The sequence below is a fragment of the Macaca mulatta genome, chromosome 20, assembly GCF_049350105.2.
Source record: "Macaca mulatta isolate MMU2019108-1 chromosome 20, T2T-MMU8v2.0, whole genome shotgun sequence".
Classification (NCBI taxonomy): domain Eukaryota; kingdom Metazoa; phylum Chordata; class Mammalia; order Primates; family Cercopithecidae; genus Macaca; species Macaca mulatta.
The window spans coordinates 4,015,575-4,035,094 of record NC_133425.1 but is presented as its reverse complement, the minus strand read 5'-3'; the positions used below and the strand labels follow the sequence as shown (position 1 = coordinate 4,035,094).

General features: G+C 50.6%; 3 protein-coding genes across 21 annotated transcripts in view; 1 reads left to right on the top strand and 2 right to left on the bottom strand.

Annotated features, from left to right (window-relative positions):
• ELOB (elongin B) overlaps positions 1 to 19,520 on the bottom strand; it is a 183,333-nt gene that overhangs the window by 12,743 nt on the left and 151,070 nt on the right. The window lies entirely within an intron of this gene.
• On the bottom strand, positions 256 to 2,866 carry PRSS33 (serine protease 33). The gene is given in 6 exon segments (XM_028840720.2): positions 256 to 1,114; positions 1,319 to 1,488; positions 1,690 to 1,961; positions 2,114 to 2,276; positions 2,405 to 2,437; positions 2,821 to 2,866. Coding segments are annotated over 6 exon segments (843 nt in total). The 3' UTR covers positions 256 to 955.
• The window catches only part of PRSS41 (serine protease 41), a 31,272-nt gene continuing 12,257 nt past the window's right edge, over positions 506 to 19,520 (top strand). For 10 of the 19 annotated variants that reach the window (XR_013411391.1, XR_013411390.1, XR_013411389.1 and 7 more), the window contains exons 1-4: positions 12,367 to 12,661; positions 12,751 to 12,883; positions 13,049 to 13,214; positions 13,367 to 13,650. Coding sequence is in view for 11 of the 19 variants with exons in the window: in XM_077985239.1 (XP_077841365.1) it covers positions 12,500 to 12,661; positions 12,751 to 12,883; positions 13,049 to 13,214; positions 13,367 to 13,650 (745 nt within the window). In the remaining 8 variants the exon portion in view is untranslated. Of the gene's footprint in view, positions 2,297 to 3,022; positions 3,091 to 6,951; positions 7,045 to 7,382; positions 7,505 to 11,967; positions 12,102 to 12,366; positions 12,884 to 13,048; positions 13,215 to 13,366; positions 14,367 to 17,645; positions 18,034 to 19,520 lie in introns of those variants that run through there. The other 9 variants (XM_077985240.1, XR_013411386.1, XM_077985232.1 and 6 more) reach the window with 9 other exon arrangements.

Below are 19,520 nucleotides of genomic sequence, written 5' to 3'. Positions count from 1 at the left end.
CAGTAGGGTGACCTGGGCCCCAGGCTCACTCTGGGAGTGAATGGTGGCCAGAAACAATGAGAACAGAATCTGGGCCTGCCCCAGGGCTCCTGACCCTTCCTCGGCTGAGCATCTGATGCCAAGTGCCCAGCCTCTTGGAGTACATGGGGAGGTGGCCGCGCTGGCCAGCCCACCTTTCCCGCTGGGACACCTCCATCACAGTGGAGCAAAATCTGTATTAGTTTTTATTGCTGTATAAATGTCAGCACAAATGGAGCAGCTTAAAACACACATTTATTAAGTCACAGCTTTGTAGGTCAGGAGTCCGGGTGGCTCAGCTAGGTTCTCTGCTTAGGGTCTTTTTAGGTTGAAATGAAGGGATTGGCCGGCGGGGCTCTTATCTGGAGGCTGGTGAAGAACTTCCCAGCTCCTTCAGGGTGCTGCCAGAATCCAGTGCCTTGCGGCTGTGGGTCTGAGGGTTCCGATTCCCTGCCGGCTGTCGGCAGTGGCTGCTCTCTGCTCCTAGAGGCTGCTCATGGGCTGTGGTCCCCGTGTCCTCAAAGCCAGCTATGGAGGATCTCCCTGGTGTGAAATCTCTGTCATGCTGTGAATCTGACTTTCTCCAGAAAAAGATGGGCACACAGGCCAGATGGGCAGCAGCTGGTCTGCCCACCGCTGCGTGCCTTGCACCCATCCCTGACCAGGGCCGAGAAAAGTAAATACAAGCCAGGAAGGGAGGGGGGAGTGTCACCCCCTGGGACTCATGGCAGATCCCTGGATGAGGGTTGGTGGAGTCAGATCTGGTGAGCCCCAAAGAGGAGAGGAGGCAGGAGGTGGGGGTTGGGGGTGGCTTTTAGCTTTATTAGGCATCTTGGCCTCAAGGCAGAAGAGATGTGGGGTATGGGCAGGTCCCCGGATGAACCAGGAGACTGAGGGACCCCAGCAGCTGGCCCCAGGTCAGCCTCACTGGCTAGCATTAGAAGCTTACGTGAGCCTGAATCCAGGGGCTATATGTGGCCACGTTGGTGTAGACACCTGGACGGTTGGGCAGGGCACAACCCTTGCCCCAGCTCACCACGCCCACCAGGACCCAGCTCCCAGACTGCAGGCGGGTCAGGGGTCCCCCAGAATCACCCTGCAGGAGAAAGAGGAGCCTAGGTCTCAGCCCTCCCGGGACCTCAGAACAGTTCTCAGGGTTCCAAACCCCTGGGGTGGTGCCTCTGGGTTGGGGGCCAGGACCCTGAGCCTTCGTTGGTATGTCCTGGGTCCTGGAGTTTAGGGAGGCAGGGTGCTAGGCACAGGGATGGGACTCCGGAGGCTGGGGAGGTGGGGTGCACACCTGGCAGGCATCTTTGTGGCCCTGGGGGTAGCCGGCACACAGGCTCCCAGGCAGCACAATGGGCTTTGCCAGGGGCACCTCCGCGCCCACGTGGTAGAGGCGGTCGCAGGTGGGCGAGTCCAGCAGCGGCACCCTTACTCCCTGTAGCGGCCGCCACTCTGGGAGGGGCACTGGGGGAAGAGGAGGAACCTCTGAAAGGCAGGCGTGGAGCCGGGGTCAGTGGGAGAAGCTGAGTTCTGAGAGAGGAGATTTGGTTCCCGAGAAGCCGCGCTGGGTCCTGGATTGGGGCAGTGAGGGACTGGGATTTCCGGTCAGTTGGAGGAGGAGATAGGGGCTCCCCGATGCCTCGGAGCCCCGCCCTCCTGCCTTACCTCCTGGGCGGAGGCTGCCCCAGCCAGTGACCTAGCATGGTGTGCCGGGCGGCGGGCGGTCGCCGGGCACGGGCAGGCAGACGGGCTGGACGCGAGCGCTCAGGGGCACCGGGCGACACAGCTGCAGCAGTGCCAGGTCACCGCGGGCCCCGTCCTCGGAGTAGTCCGGGAGCAGCAGCACCCGTCGCAAGGGCACCGAGAGCGTGCAGGGCGAGGTGGGGCCCAGGTGCAGCGCCCCCAGGCGCACGCGGTACTCAACTGGCAGTGCCCTCCTGTAAGACAGGAGCGGGAGGCTACTTCCAGCACCTGGTCCTCGACCCCCTCCAGCCCGCCTCGACCCCAACGCCTCTGCCAGGCCACGCCCGGTCCTCCGCGGGCCTTGCCTTCCTTGCACACCCCGCCTGGGCCCTCGGTGAGCGCTGACCTGGGGAAGCAGTGCGCTGCTGTCAGCACCCACTGGGGGGCGATGAGCGACCTCCCGCACACGTGCGCTCCACGATGCTGGATGCTCGCCTGCCGTGGCCACTCTCCGTCCCGTGCATCCCGGCCCCCTACGATCCCACTGGACACGCGGGGCTGCCCGCAGGCTACAAAAGGAGCAGGGGCGGTGAGGGTTGGCTGAGGACCTGGGGCCTGGGAGGCTGGTGTGTGAGGGGAAACATGGGGCCGAGGTCCAGGATGGGGCTGACTCGGGTGGACTTCGAGGCTTTCTCACTTGCAGACTTCCTTCCCTGAGTCCCAGCAGCTCCTGGAGGAGGAAGCAGGGAAGGAACCAGATTATAGATTTGGTGTCAAATAACGGGGTTGGAGGGGAGGCCAGAGATGAGGAAGGAGGGTGAAACATAACGTTGCCCTGACCTTGTGCCAGGCTTTCATGCCGTCTGTTATCTTATTTAACCCTTCCCAGAGCACTGTGAAGGTGCAGGGGGGAAGGGAGTATGAGCATGACACCGACAAGCACATCGTGGTGTGGTGAGGTCAAGGTCAGTGGCAGAGAGGATTGAGCCCTTGGAATCAAGATTAGAAAGCCCAAGAATGCTCCAGGGAGCCCGGCCCAGGGAGCAGTGAGATGGGAGAACTGGGAGCCAAGGTGTCTGCGGCCCTTACCCCCCAGTCCGTGTCCCCACTCACCCAGCACCAGAAGGAGCAGGATCTGGAGATAGGAAGCCCCTCTCATTCTGTCTTCAGGGCTGGGCTGAGTAAAGGTGGCACTGCCCAGGGCTTGGACTCTGGTCTGGAGCCAGCAGGGAGAAGAGAGGAGCGTCCTGGCCCAGGGGCACCAATCCTCACCCCAGCCCCTTACACCCTCTGTGGTCCTTCTGTCTGTCCTCAGCTCCTGCTGGGTCCTGGACTTATCCTGGTGGCCCAGGCTGTATACTCTTCCTTCTGCCCAGGCCTCAGGTATGCAACCACCACCACCTAGATATTTGGGCATCCTTGGCCTCAACAGAAGCCCTGGAGCCTAACCCCCCTCAGTCATCCTCACTCCCTCCCTCACCCCCCTCCCCCATCCTCATCCCCCTCCCTCATCCTCACCCTCCTCCCTTATCCTCACCCCCTCCCTCATCCTTACCCCCATCCTCACCCCCTCCCTCATCCTCATCCCCCATCCTCACCCCCTCCTCCATCCTCACCCCCTCCCTCATCCTCATCCACTTCCTCATCCTCACCCCCTCCTCCTCACTCCCCTCCCCCATCCTCACCCACTCCTCACTCACCTCCCTCATCTTCACCCCTCCCTCATCCTCACCACCTCCCCCATCCTCACCCCCACTCGTCCTCACCCCTCCCTCATCTTCACCTCCTCCCCCATCCTCACCCCCACTCGTCCTCACCTCCTCCCTCATCCTCACCTGCTGGCTGCACCTGCCTGCCCCCGCAGCCCCTGGCTTGCTCTCACCCTCACAGCCTGGTGCCCTCTCCTGACGAGTTGGGGGAGGGCCTCGGGGCTTAAAGGGCCAGGAGAGAGCCAGGCTCAGCCAAGGAGTAATTAACAGGGCCAAGGCGGGGCTGTGGCTTTACCGGAGCCTCAAACAAAGATGCTTTGAGCAGAGCTTTGGAGGTGGCAGGAAAGGGCCGCTGGGTTTCTGAAAGGAAGCCTGCCTTGGGCCAAGGTGCTAGAACTGGGGGCTGGAGGAGAGCAGTGGTGCGGGTGGGTGCTGGGAGGGGCTGCAGTCAGGTGGGGAAGCTCTGCAGGATTCCAGGCAGATTCTCTGCAAACCTGACCTGGGCTCCCTGCAGAGCACACCTTGCTGGAGCTTCTGAGCTCCATTGTTCTGTCCAGAAATCCCATCTCAGACCCCAGGCCTAGCCAGACAGCTCCACCCAGAGACCCCAGCATGGCCAGCCCCCTTCCAGATCTGGGGTCTGGAGTGGCTGGAGGTGGAAAGGGACTGGTTCAAAGCTGGTGGCACTCCTTATTTGACCAGAGGCAGGGGGAGACTTGACCTTGGGGACCGGTGCACTCTGGTCTGGGGTGGCCAGGACAGAGCAAGATGCAAGGGTCTGGTCGGGCGCGGTGGCTCAAGCCTATAATCCCAGCACTTTGGGAGGCCCAGACGGGCGGATCATGAGGTCAGGAGATCGAGACCATCCTGGCTAACACGGTGAAACCCCGTCTCTACTAAAAAAAATACAAAAAACTAGCCGGGCGAGGTGGCAGCGCCTGTAGTCCCAGCTACTTGGGAGGATGAGGCAGGAGAATGACGTAAATCTGGGAGGTGGAGCTTGCAGTGAGCTGAGATTCGGCCACTGCACTCCAGCCTGGGCGACAGAGCGAGACTCCGTCTCAAAAAAAAAAAAAAAAAAAAAAAGATGGGAGGGTCAGGAGACAGGGCCTCGCCTTCTCTCAAGTCCTGTGGAGGACCAGGGCCTGGATGGTCCAGGGCCCTGTAGTTCTCTCTTGGGCTCACACACAGTGCTCGCTGCCCAGAAGTCTCTCAAATCCCTCTCTGCATAGTCAACTCCTCTTGTCCCTCAGCCTTCTGCTCTGCCACCTCCTCCTGCCTCCTTTGCAGCCCTGCCATAGTTGTACTTTTTTATTTTTCTTTCTTTTTTTTTTTAAAGAGACACGGTCTTGGCCAAGCATGGTGGCTCACGCCTGTAATCCCCGCATTTTGGGAGGCTGAGATGGGTGAATCATTTGAGGTCAGGAGTTTGAGACCAGCCTGGCAACATGGTGAAACCCCGTCTCTACTAAAAATACAAAAATTAGCTGAGCGTGATGGCAGGTGCCTGTAATCTCAGCTACTCGGAAGGCTGAGGCACAAGAATTGCTTGAACCCAGAAGGTGGAAGTTGCAGTGAGCCGAGATCATGCCACTGCACTCCAGGCGACACGGTGAGACTCTGTCTCAAAAAAAAAGAGAGAGAGGCTTTCACTCTGTCACCAGGCTGGAGTGCAGTGGTACGATCTCAACTCACTGCAGCCTCCGCCTCCCGGGTTCAAGCAGTTCTCTGCTTGAATCATAAACTTATGATTACAGTCATAAGCCACTGTGCCCGGCTGGGACTGTTTTCTTAATTTCATTTTTGGATTGTTCATTGTTGGCATATAGAAACACAGCTGATTTCTGAGTGTTAATTTTGTATCCTGCAACTGCTGAATTTATTAGTTCTAATAGTTTTTTTGTGTGAAATCTTTAGAGACTGCTACAAACAAGATGTCATCTGCAAATGGAAATATTTTGCTTTTTCCTTTCTGATTTGCACGTCCTTTTTTTTTTTTTTTTAATCTGGCTAGAAGTTTCAGTACAGTGTTGCATGGCAGTGGTAAAACTGCGCATCCTTGCCTTGTTCCTGATCTTAGAAGAAAAGCTTTCAGCTTTTCATCATTGAGTATGATTTTAGCTGTGGGCTTTACTGTATTAAGGTCCTTCCTTCCTTCCTTCCTTCCTGTCTTTTTTTGACGAGGTCTTGATTTGTTGCCCAGCCTAGAGTGCAATGGCATTATCACAGCTCACTGCAGCCTCTGTCTCCCAGGCTCCAGTGAGTCTCCTGCCTCAGCCTCTCAAGTAGCTAGGACTACAGGCATGTGCCACCATGGCCAGCTAATTTTTGTATTTTTTGTAGAGTCAGGGTTTTGCCATGTTCCCCAGGCTGGTTTAGAACTATTGGGCTCAAGTGATTGGCCTGCCTGCACCTCTCAAAGTGCTGGGATTATAGGTGTGAACCACCATGCCTGGCTTAGTTTCTTTCTATTCCTAGTTTGTTTATCATGAAAGGGTGTTGAATCTTGTCAGATGCTTTTTCTGCATCAGTTGAGATGATCATGTGATTTTTGTCCTTTGTTCTGTTAATAATGGAATATTTCATTAACATTTCTTGATTTTCATATGTTCACTCATTCTTATATCCTAAGGATAAATCCCACTTGGATATGGTATAAAATATTTTTAATGTGCCATTGAATTTGGTTTGCTAGTATTTTGTTGAGGATTTTTGCATCAGTATTTTAACTTTTTTTTTTTTTAAGAGACAGGGTCTCTCTCTGTCACCCCGGCAGGAATGCAGTGGCGTGATCTCTGTATCCTGGAACTACTGGGCTCAAGCAGTCCTTCTTCCTTACCCTCCTGAGCAGTTGGGATCACAGCCACATGCCACTGTATCTGGCTATTTTTAAAATTTTTTTTAGACAAGGAGTCTTGCTGTATTGCCCTGGCTCATTTCAAACTCCTCAAGGGCTCAACTCATCTTCCCGCCTCAGCCTCCCAAACAGGTAGAATTACAGGCATGAGTCACTTCGCCCAGCTTACATCAATATTCATCAGGGACGTATTGATCTGTAGCCTGTGGCTTTTTTTTTTTTTTTCTTTGAGATGGAGTCTTGCTCTGTCACCCAGGCTGGAGCGCAGTTGTGCGATCTCGGCTCACTGCAAGCTCCGCCTCCTGGGTTCACGCCATTCTCCTGCCTCAGCCTCCCGAGTAGCTGGGACTACAGGCGCCTGCCACCATGGCCAGTTAATTTTGGTTTTGTAGTTTTTTAGTTAGAGACAGGGTTTCACCATGTTAGCCAGGACAGTCTCAATCTTCTGACCTCGTGATCCACCCGCCTCGGTCTCCCAAAGTGCTGGGATTATAGGTGTGAGCCACCACGCCTGGCCAAGGTTTCTTTAAATGTTTGGTAGAATTTACCAGTGAAGTCATCTGGTCCTGGTATTTTTGTTGTTATTGGGACTTTTAAAAAATTACTGATTCAGTATCCTTACCAGTTGCAGATTTTCTTTTTTCTATTTTTGAGACGGAGTCTCGCTCTGTCACCCAGGCTGGAGTGCAGTAGCAAGATCTCAGCTCACTGAAACCCCCGGGTTCAAGCGATTCTCCTGCCTCTGCCTCTCAAGTAGCTGAGACTATAGGCGTGCGCCACCACGCCTGGCTAATTTTTGTATTTTTAGTAGAGACGGGGTTTCACCACGTTGGCCAGGCTGGTCTTGAACTCCTAACCTCAGGTGATCCACCTGCCTTGGCCTCCCAAAATGCTGGGATTACAGGTGTGAGCCACCGTGCCTGGTTGAGTTACAGATTTTCTATTTCTTCATGATTCAGTCCTGGTAGGTGTTTTGTGGTGAGCAGGTTTATGCAGAGTTACCCCAAAGTTCAAGGTAGTTGAGAAGCTGAAGAAAGAGGCTAACATATCCAGTTTCTTAGAAAGTAACATTTGTTTTTAAAAAAATTTTGGTATTTTTATTTTTGGAGATGGAGTCTCATTCTGCTGCCCAGGCTGGAGTACAATGGCGTGATCTTGGCTCATTGCAACCTCTGCCTCCCGGGTTCAAGTGATTCTTCTGCCTCAGCCTCCCAGGTAGCTGAGATTACAGGTGCGTGCCACCACGCCTGGCTAATTTTTGCATTTTTAGTAGAGATGGGGTTTCACCATTTGGCCAGGCTGGTCTCGAACTCGTGACCTCAAGTGATCTGCCCAACTTGGACTCCCAAAGTGCTGGGATTACAGGCATGAGCCACCTTGCCTAGCCTGGGTGTGAGTTTTAAAGAACAGCTCATGGATGATGGTGATTATGCTAATGACAACTGCTGTGACGTCTTCAGATGATATTATTGTGAAACTCACTGCTCTGACCTAGGAATTCTAGGAATTCTCAAACACCATTTCTGAGACCAAACTCAAAATAAATCTCAAGCCACTGTTATGTGCCATCATCCCTGAAAGGCATCTATGAGTCACATGAAACTTTGGTTTCTTCTGAAGTCACAAACATTGATGGTGCTGTTAATGGGAATGCTTTACGATTTTTCAAGTATTCAAGAGAGTGTGTTCCAATGTATGTATTCCAATAAGTAGAAGCTTAATGAGGTAGTTAATAATTTTTTAGAAATGTCTTTCTGTTATTTTTATATTGAGTCAAAAATATATTGGTGAAACAATTTGCAAGCAGAATGAAAGCAGATGTGGAAATATTAACATCAGATAAAACAAGACCCAAGCTAGCAGTCTTAAGTATGAAATGTAGGCGTATTTTACACTGATAAAAGTCACATTCCACGAGAACATGTGAGAGGCAGAGGCAGAAGCTGTTGTATCCCCATTAGAGTTCTTAGATATCCATAAACAAAAAATATTCTAAATACTCAAATTAATAATTCACATTTCTCTTAATGAAATCAAGAGATTAATTTGAGCACAAGAATAGGTAAGAAAAATGGAAGTAGCACCAGAATATTCTCCAACTATGACCTCAACTTAAGTCAAACATCTAGGGCTGCTAAGAAAGCCAGAGTGTCCCGCGAGACCTGTCTCCAGGGGTCATGAGCCCATCGGAAGGGGGTGTCCCTAGGTTTTGGGGGCATCTGAAAGGTTGGGGAGTTTGTGAGGAGCGGAAAAATCTGAGGAGTCAGGAAGGGTCACTGCATCCCATCTCCCTGACGCCCCAGGCTGACGGCTCTTCTTTTTTGCCTGCACGGCCTCTGTAAGGCCCGGATCCAGACAGCAAGGGCCACGGCTGCCCCTTAGCAAGGCAGGGAGGGTTCCTGCCATCTGTGTGGTCAGAGAAAGACAGCAGAGGCATCAGTTCTTGCTGAGAATCTGGGGTCTCCCCTAGCTGCTTTACGTCTTTGAATAAAAAGTTTTCCCCTCAAGACTCAGGCACCCTCGGCCCCCCTCCAGCCTGCTGGGCCCCAGGTGGAGAGGTGAGTGGCAAGGGGGCAGGTGGGGTGTACTTGGCAAAGGAGCCTCCCATCAGGCCCTGGGGTCTGCAGCTCCCTGCCCTACCCATGCAGGTCTTCTTTTCTGTCTCTTGGGAGACACTCCCATCCTGATGCCCTGTGGCCTCATTGTAACTAATTGCATCTGCAAAGCCTGTGTTTCAAAATCAGGTCAATTCTGATGTTCCAGGTAGACACGAATTTCGGGGACATGTATTCAAACCACTCCACGCCACTTTTCTTTTCTTTTTTTTTTTTTTTTGAGACGGAGTCTCTCTCTGTCGCCCAGGCTGGAGTGCAGTGGTGTGATCTCGACTCACTGCAACCTCCTCCTCCCAGGTTCATTCCATTCTCCTGCCAAGTAGCTGGGACTGCAGGCGCCTGCCACAATGCCCGGCTGTGTTTTTGGTAGAGATGGGGTTTCACTCTGTTGGCCAGAATGGTCTCGATCTCCTGACCTCGTGATCCACCCACCTCAGCCTCTCAAAGTGCTGGGATTACAGGCGTGAGCCACTGCACCTGGCCTCCACGCCACTTTTGACCTAAGACTTGGAAAGCCACGAAGAGCAAAGTCATGGGTGGAAGTGACGTGGCCACAGTCCATGGCCAGAGCCAGATCTTGGCTCTTACCTGTGCCCCAGGTCCCCTGTGTGTCCATGGCACCCTGCTGCCCCCACAATGGGAGGGAGGCTGAGACCCACAGAGCTTCCCATGTCTGTGTGTGTCTCACTGGGGAGGAAGGGAACCAGTCTTCCTAGTGTCAAGTGAAAAAGCATAAGGTTTATGAATTTGGAAAGGAGTTTATTTCTTCTTTTTTTTTTTTTTTTTTTTTTTTTTGAGACAGAGTCTCGCTCTGTCTCCTGCCTCAGCCTCCTGAGTAGCTGGGATTACAGGCGCTTGCCACCATGCTGGCTAATTTTTTGTATTTTTAGTAGAGACGGGGTTTCACCACATTAGCCAGGATGGTCTCGATCTCCTGACTTCACGATCTGCCCGCCTTGGCCTCCTAAAGTGCTGGGATTATAGGCGTGAGTCACCGTGTCCAGCCCAAGGAGGCTACTTCTCATAAAGGGTTGCAGGCAGGGTGTGGTGGCTCATGCCTGTAATCCCAGCAGTTTGGGAGTCCGAGGTGGGCAGATCACTTGAGGTCAGGAGTTCGATACCAGCCTGGCCAATATAGTGAAACCCCATCTCCACAAAAATTAGCTGGGCATGGTGGTGTGCACCTGTAATCCCAGCTACTTGGGAGGCTAAAGCAGGAGAATCGCTTGAACCCGGGAGACAGAGGTTGCAGTGAGCCAAGATGGTGCTACTGCACTCCAGCATGGGTGACACAGCAAGGCTTTTGTCTCAAAATAAAAATAAATAAATAAACAAATGGTTGCAGCCTGCAGGCTGGCCATTCCGCAGGCCATAAGTGCAGCATCCGGCAGAGACTGTTAACAGGTACTTCGAGGGAGGAGGGGATAAGACAAGAATTTATTCTGAAGCAGTTGCCACATATACATACTCAACAGGATATAGGAGGAACTATATTTATGAAAGGGAGTTGCGGCCGGGCGCGGTGGCTCAAGCCTGTAATCCCAGCACTTTGGGAGGCCGAGACGGGCGGATCACAAGGTCAGGAGATCGAGACCATTCTGGCTAACACCGTGAAACCCCGTCTCTACTAAAAAAATACAAAAAACTAGCCGGGCGTGGTGGTGGGCGCCTGTAGTCCCAGCTACTTGGGAGGCTGAGGCAGGAGAATGGCATGAACCCGGGGGGCGGAGCTTGCAGTGAGCCGAGATTGCGCCACTGCACTCCAGCCTGGGGCACAGAGCAAGACTCCGTCTCAAAAAAAAAAAAAAAAGAAAGGGAGTTGCACGCAGTTGTGACAAGCAAGCACGCATGTTGCATTAATCCCATGTTCACACTGGGGTGGCAACTTAACATTTAAATGCATTACATTAAGTCCTATATATCAAAAGGTCTTTTCAGGACATCAAAGCACTCAAGCGCACAGCCTCTGGAAACCAGTCAGAACCAACCCTTGATTGGAGGCCTCTTATCAGGAGAAAGTGACTGAAATCAGTTTCTTGTCCAATCAAAGCTGTAGTTGTGGCTTGTGGAACAGGGAAGTCAGTTATCTAGTGTCTGTCAATGGATGAGTTGTAATTGTTTTAATATTGCTTATCTCTAGGCCAGCACTTGCTTAACTGCCAGAGAAAAAGAAAAACCTTGTTGCAGTTAGAACATAATTTATATAGTTTATTCTTTTTTTTTTTTTTTTTTTTTGAGATGGAGTTTTTGCTCTGTCACCCAGGCTGGAGTGCAGTAGCACCATCTTGGCTCACTGCAACCTCTGCCTCCCGGGTTCAAGCGATTCTCCTTCCTCAGCCTCCCAAGTAGCTGGGATTACAGGCGCCCACCACTACGCCTGGCTAACTGTTGTATTTTTAGTAGAGACAGGATTTCACCATGTTGGCCAGGCTGGTCTTGAACTCCTAAGCTCAAGTGATCCGCCCACCTCAGCCTCCCAAAGTGCTGAGATTACAGGCGTGAGCCACTGCGCCTAGCCCAGCCATGCTATTATTTGCATTCCTAGTCATGGAAACTCAGAAAAATATGATCCTTTTGCTATAAGAGCCACGGGGTAGCCTTATAGCAGACGGTTAACTCAATAGACTTGGGGTGTTCAGATGCTACACATCCAAACCTCTAAGATCTTGAATGTCTTGCCTGATAAGAATGCCTCTGCATACCTGGATCCTTGGGCCCCGCCAGACAGCTGATGCTCACAACATGACTGATGGCAGGGCCTTGAGCCAGGTGGTATCAGGGGACCTCTGGAGGGGCTGGAGGCTGACTAACTAGCGTCAGTCATGCAGCTGCTCCAGGCACCGCCAACCTCCAGTAAAACCCTGCTGCCAGGGCTCAGGCCAGCGTCCCTGGTTGTCACACTTCCATGCTGGGAGAATGATGGGCATGCATAGGCCTCCCCTGGAGTGCTCACTGCAGCCTTCCTCCTGGTCTCTCCTGCACTCTGCCCTGTGTGTCTTTTACTTTGCTGATGTTAACCTAAGTCTTTTCACTCTGTAAACTAAACCCTAACCATGAGTGTGATGGTTTTTCTGAGTAGTGGGAGCCCTGCAGGAGGTCTTACGCACCTGGACTCAGTGGCCCATTCACACCTAGTACTGTAGAGCCTGCTTGGTTACCTTGGTTCCCTGAAACATCTCCCACAAGACGGGAGACGCCCGCGGTGGGCTCCAGGTAGCTGTGTGGGCCCTGCAGGGCAGCGGGCAGGGAGTGGGGCTGAGAGCCCCTGGGCGGTGCACAGTCTGCGGGTCTGTACAGGACGAGCACTGCCAGCAGCAGGTTCCACGCTGTCAGGCCCCACCCCGCCCTCAGGAAGGCCTTGTCTGCCTGCTTTAAGGGGACTCCCGGCTCAGGGCCAGACCCTTGGTGCTGGAGGAAGTCATGGGTGGAGGACAGGGGGCACCAAGTGGGCAGCCAGGACCCCCGGGCTGCAGACAAGAAAAGGACTGTGGGGTCCACCAGGTCTGGGCCACATCAAGGAATGTGGTTGAAGACCCGCCAGTAGGAGCTGAAAACCAGGGCGCTGCCAGGCCTGAGAGTCCCCAAACAGCCCTGGGGCCCGGTCTGGGAGGATGAAGCTGGAGCTCCCACCCCGCCCTGCCTCCAGGGGGCGGCCCGGGCCCGGAGCGAGAGGAGGCAGAGGGGGCGCCAGGCCACGGGAGAGGAGGCCATGGGCGCGCACGGGGCGCTGCTGCTGGCGCTGCTCCTGGCGCGGGCTGGACTCGGGAAGCCGGGTGAGCTCGGGGCGCTGCTGGCGGGACGGGGGGCAGCGGGGAGGACGGGAGGTGGGGGCTGCGGGGGGCTCACTTCTTGTCTCCTGCAGAGTCAGATGAGGCGGAGCTTTTGTCAGGTAGGGCGCCCGGGACGCGCTATGCCTGCCAGGGTGGCTGGGCCCGGGTGCACCGGGGCCCATCTACTGCTCTCTGTTCCGGGTCCCAAGAACGTGATGCTCTCAAGTAACTAATGGCCCCTGGGGGTGGGACCGTCCCCAGCGTCACCACCTTGGCGCGCGGTTCCCCGGGGAGCCCCTCGCTGCGCGCACCCTGGGGCAAGGCCTGGCGGGGCGGGCCTGCCCCACCCCCATCCCTCTCAGCTCAGCCGCGTGCGTCTGTCCATCCCAGAGGCCTGCGGCCGCCGGGAAATTCACTCGTTGGTGGCAGGCGGAGTGGAGTCCGCGCGCGGGCGCTGGCCATGGCAGGTCAGCCTGCGCCTGAGGAGACGCCACCGATGTGGAGGGAGCCTGCTTAGCCGCCGTTGGGTGCTCACGGCTGCGCACTGCTTCCGAAAGTGAGTCTAGGGGCCGTCGGGGCCGCAGACTTGATAATGGCCTCCAGGATAAGCAAACAGTAGCCACTCCGCCTCAGAGACTGGGCCTCCAGCGTGCTCAGGCGGCCAGCGCCCAGTTCCAGGGCTCCCTGCCCTCTCTCCTTTTCTGCCAGGCACTACTATCCTTCCGAGTGGACGGTCCAGTTGGGCGAGCTGACTTCCAGGCCAGCTCCTTGGAACCTGCGGGCCTACAGCAATCGTTACAAAGTGCAGGACATCATTGTGAACCCTGACACCCTTGGGGTTCTACACAATGACATTGCCCTGCTGAGACTGGCCTCCTCTGTCGCCTACAATGTGTACATCCAGCCCATTTGCGTTGAGTCCTCCACCTTCACCTTCGTGCACCGGCCGGACTGCTGGGTGACCGGCTGGGGGTTAATCAGCCCCAGTGGCAGTGAGGCTGGGGATAGACCGGGTGGGGCGATGGGGGTCTGGGGTGGACATTACCCTCTACCCCTCTTCCCGCTACACAAGCACAGCAGCCCCTCCCTGGTCTGGGGGTGCAACTGCACCCCTCCTGCTCTCATTCTCTCCTCACCTGCTTTTCTGCTCTCAGTGCCACCTGCCAGGGCAGGGACCAAACTCCCAGTTCTCCCCGCTTCCAGGGACTGTGGGGGCCAGCAGGACAGTGTGAGAGGGAGGCCAGCTTGCCCGGGGTCTGAAGGAGTGAGGGGGAGTTCGAGAGGACCTGGTGACAGAAACCTCAGGCAACGATTTTTAAAAATTGAGACAACTCACAAACCATAAAATGTTCAAGTGTTCAGTGTTGAAGTACACAATTAAGTGATTTTTAGCCTACAGTCCTGTGTCACTTAATGACCGGGGTATGTTCTGAGATATGCATCATGAGGCAGTTTCACTATTATGTCAACATCATAGAGTGTAGTTACACAAACCCAGATGGCAGAGCCAGTAATACTACATACCCAGACTGTATGGTCTAGCCCATTGCTCCTGGGCTACAAACCTGTGCAGCTTGTTACTGCGCTGAATACCAGAGCAGTCGTAACACACTGGTAAGTACTTAGGTACTTAAGCGTATCCAAACAGAGAAGAGGCACAGTAAAAATATGGCATAAAAGATAAAAACCAGGCTGGGCAGATGAGCCTGTAATCCCAGCACTTTGGGAGGCTGAGGCAGATGAATCATCTGAGGTCAGGAGTTCGAGACCAGCCTGACCAATACGGTGAAACCCTGTCTCTACTAAAAATATAAAAATTAGCCGGGTGTGGTGGCGGGTGCCTGTAATCTCAGTTCCTCAGGAGGCTGAGGCAGGAGAATCACTTGAACCTGTGAGAGGCAGAGGTTTCAGTGAGCCAAGATAGTGCCACTGCATTCCAGCCTGGGTGACAGAGGGAGACTCCATCTCAAAAAAAAAAAAAAAGATAAAAAACAGTATGCCTGTGCCCTAGGCACTTACCATTAGTGGAGCTTGCCAGACTGGAAGTGGCTGTTGGTAAGTGGATGAATGGTGAGTGAATGTGAAGGTCTAGGACATGACTTCACACTACTGTAGACTTTATAAACACTGTACACTGAGGCTACACTAAATTTACCCCAAAACCTGTTCTTTCTTTAATAGCAAGTGGAACTTAGCTTACTGTAAACTTTTTACTTTTTAAAAATTATTACTATTTTAACTTTTTTACTGTTTTGTAATAGCAGCTACCTTATTTCAAGACACAAACAAGTTGTATAGCTATATGAAAATATTTTCTTTCTTTATATCCTTTTTCCGTGAGCTTTTTTTCTGTTCCATACACACGGAACATACAACATATGATTTTTTAGGGGTCTAGATTCTTTCATATAGTGTCTCCAAGATTCATTTTGTGGGATGTATCAATATAGGGTTTCACTATGTTGGCCAGGCTGGTCTCGAACTCCTGACCTCTGGTGATCTACCCACCTTGGCCTCCCAAAGTGCTGGGATTACAGATGTGAGCCACCATGCCCGGGTTCCAGCTAATTTATTTTTTTGGGGGGGATGGGTAGAGATGGGGGTCTCACTTTGTTGCTCAGAGTGGTCAATTTTTTTTTTTTCTGAAACAGAGTTTCACTCTTGTCACCCAGGCTAGAGTGCAATGGCACGATCTCAGGTCACTGCAACCTCCGCCTCCTGTGTTCAAGTGATTCACCTACCTCAGTCTCCCAAGTAGCTGGGATTACAGGCGTGCACCACCATGTCTGGCTAATTTTTATATTTTTAGTAGTGACAGGGTTTCACCATGTCGGCCAGGCTGGTCTGGAACACCTGACCTCAGGTGATCTACCTGCCTCTGCCTCCCACAGTGCTGGGATTACAGGCGTGAGCCACCGTGCTCAGCCTGAGTTTTTTTGTTACTTTTTTTTTTTTTGGTCATCTTGATTTTTAGATGTTAATTTTGCATATTGCAACTGCTGGGTTTCTTCATTGGTTCTAACAATTTTGTGGAATCTTTAGTGATTTCTACAAAAAGAATCATGTCATCTGTGAACAATGGTAATTTTACTTCTTTTTAAATTCAGAAGACTTTTATTTTTTACCTTGCCTAATTGCTCTGGGTGACACTTCCAGTGCTATGTTGAATAGCAGTGGTAAAAGTGGGTGTCCTTGACTTGTTTCTGATCTTGAAGGAAAAGCTTTCAGTTTTTCACCATTGAGTATGATTTTTGCCATGGGCTTTTCTTTTCTTTTGAGAAGGAGTCTTGCTGTGTTGCCCAGGCTGGAGTGCAGTGGCACGATCTCGGCTCACTGCAAGCTCTGCCTCCCGGGTTCATGCCATTCTCCTGCCTCAGCCTCCCGAGTAGCTGGGACTACAGGTGCCCGCCACCATGCCCGGCTAATTTTTTGTATTTTTAGTAGAGACGGAGTTTCACCGTGTTAGCCAGGATGGTCTCGATCTCCTGACCTCATCATCCGCCCACCTTGGCATCCCAAGGTGCTGGGATTACAGGCGTGAGCCACCACACCTGGCCCGATGTGGGCTTTTCTTATATGGTCTTTATTACATTGAGTTAGTTTCCTTCTATTCCTAGTTTGCGAAACGTTTTCATCATCAAAGCGTGTTGAGTATTGTGACATCCTTTTCTGTGTCAATGGAGATGATTGTGTGGCTTTTCCTTCATTCTATTAATGTAGTATTCCTTATCAACTGATTTTAAAATGTTGGACTACTCTGCCCTTGTGGGATGAGTATTACTTGGTCATGGTATACAGTTCCCTTAATATGCTGCTGGATTTGGTTTGCCCTATTTTGTTGAGGATTTTTACATGCATATTCATAAGAGATACTGGTTTTTAGTTTTCCTTTGTGTGTGTGTGGTATTGTTGTCTGGCTTTGGTGTGCAGGATAATGCTGGCCTCATGGAATGAATTTTGAAGTGTTTCCTTCTCTTCTATTTTTGGGAAGTGCTCAAGAAGGATTGGTGTTACTTCTTCTTCGTATGTTGGTAGAATTCAGCAGTGAAGCTACCTGAAACTAAGATTTTCTTTTTTTTTTTTTTTTTTTTTTTTGAGACGGAGTCTTGCTCTGTCACCCAGGCTGGAGTGCGGTGGCCGGATCTCTGCTCGCTGCAAGCTCCGCCTCCCGGGTTTACGCCATTCTCCTGGCTCAGCCTCCCGAGTAGCTGGGACTACAGGCGCTCGCCACCTCGCCCGGCTAGTTTTTTGTACTTTTTAGTAGAGACGGGGTTTCACTGTGTTAGCCAGGATGGTCTCGATCTCCTGACCTCATGATCCGCCCGTCTCGGCCTCCCAAAGTGCTGGGATTACAGGCTTGAGCCACCGTGCCCGGCCTAAGATTTTCTTTGTTGGGAGATTTTAAATTTCCGATTCAATCTTTTCACTTATCATAAGTCTGTGCAGATTTTCTGTTTCTTTTCTAGTCGGTTTTGGTAGTTTGTGTATCTCCAGGTAGGAATTTTTTCATTTCCTCTGGGTTACCTGATTTGTTGTTGTACAATTGCTCACAGTATTCCTTTATAGTCATTTTTATTTCTGTAAGGTCAGTAGTAATGTCCCCACTTACATGGTCAATTTTGTTGATCTCTCAAAGAACCAACTTTTGGTTTCATTGATTTCCTCTATTGTTTTTCTACCCTCTAGTTTGTCTTCCTCCATTCTACTCTTTATTCCTTTCTTCCTTTTTTTTTTTTTTTTGAGATGGAGTTTTGCTCTTATCGCCCAGGGTAGAGTGCAATGGTGCCATCTCGGCTCACTGCAGCCTCCACCTCCTGGGTTCAAGCCATTCTCCTGCCTCAGCCTCCCTAGAACCTGGGATTATAGGCATGTGCCACCACACCCAGCTAATTTATATATTTTTAGTAGAGACAGAGTTTTGCCATGTTGGCCAGGCTGATCTCGAACTCTTGACCTCAGGTGATCTGCCTGCCTCAGCCTCCTAAAGTGCTGGGATTACAGGCGTTAGCCACCACACCCGGACTATTCCCTTCTTTCTGCTAGCTTTGTATTTAGTTTCTTTTTTTTCTGGTTCCTTAAAATGTAAAGTTACTGATTTGAGATTTTCCTTCTTTATTAATGTGGGCATTTATAGCTAATATTTCCTCCTGAGAACTGCTTTTGCTGCAACTCATAAGTTTTTATCTTTTGTGTTTTCATTTTCATTCATCTCAAAGTATTTTCTAAGTTTCCCTGTGATTTCTTATTTGGCCTATTGGTCATTCAAAAGTGTGTTGCTTAATTTCTATTTATTTGTGAATTTTTCCTTGTTCATTCTGTTATTGACTTATAGTTTCATTCCCTTGTGATCAGTAAAGATGTTTTGTATGATTTCAGCCTTGTCTAATTCTCTGCAACTTATTTTGTGACTTGACATATTGTCTATCCTGGAGAATGTTCTGCTTACACTTTGGAAGACTATATTCTACTATTGTTTGGGTGGCCTATTCTGTCTGTTAGGAATGATTGATTTATGGAGTTGTTTTAGAGCTCTATTATTATTGATCTTCTCTCTGCTTGTTTTATCTATTTATTATTATTATTATTATTTGAGACGGAGTCTCATTCTGTTGCCCAGGCTGGAGTGCAGTGGCTTGATCTCGGCTCACTGCAACCTCGGCCTCGCAGGCTCAAGCGATTCTCCTGCCTCAGCCTCCTAAGTAGCTGGGATTACAGGCACCTGCCACTATGCCCAGCTAATTTTTTGTATTTTTAGTAGAGACAGGGTTTCACCATCTTGGGCAGGCTGGTCTCAAACTCCTGTCCTTGTGATTTGCCTGCCTCACCCTGGGAAGGCAAGTGTGAGGGGATTACAGGTGTGAGCCACTGCGCCCGGCTGTTTTATTAATTATTAACAGCGAGCTATTAACATCTCCAACTATTATTGTAGAACTGTCTATTTCTCCTGCCAATTCTGTCAATTTTGCTTTATATGTTTTGGAGATCTGTTGTTAGGTATGAAGATGCTTATGATTGGTGTATTTTCTTGATGATTTGATTGTTTTATCAATATGTAATGTTGTTCTTGGACTCTTATAACAAGTTTGTATTAAACTCTATTTTGTCTGGCATAGTATAGCAACCTCCGCTCTCTTTTGGTTACTATTTTTATGGAACTTTTTCCCAACCTTTCACTTTCAGCCTGTGTGTTTCACTGGATCTAAAGTGTATCTCTTATAAGGAGCACCGATCTGGATCCAGTGATTTTTTTAAAAGCCGTTATATCAGTTTCTGCTTTTTATTTGGAGCATTCAAGTCCTTTACATTAAAAGTAATTAATTACTGATCTGCAAAGAATTACTTCTGCCATTTTGTTATTTGGTTTTTAGATCTCATAATATCTTTTTTCTATACATATGTTTTATGTTTCTTTTGTTTCTTGTCTCCTCGTTTTTGTTTAACCGACTGTTTAGAGTACCATATTGATTCCCTTCTCATTTCCTTCTCTGTGTTTATTTTGCTTTGTTAGTGGTTGCTCTAGGGATTACAATTAACATCTAAACCTTATAACAACCTACTTTGAATTTATACCAACTTAGCTTCAATAGTATTCACAAAATCTCCGTTCCTATACGGCTCCATTCTTCCACTTTGTGTTGTTATTGTCACAATTTACATCGTTATTCATTGTGTAACCTTTAACCTATATTTATAATTATTGTTTTATGTATTTGTCTTTTAAATTATGTAAGAAAAAGAGGAGTTACACACCAAAACTACAATAATACTAACTTTTGTATTTGCCTGTGTAGTTATCTTAACCAGGGCTCTTTATTTGTTTGTCCGACTTTGAGTTACTTTCTAGTGTTCTTTCATTTTACCT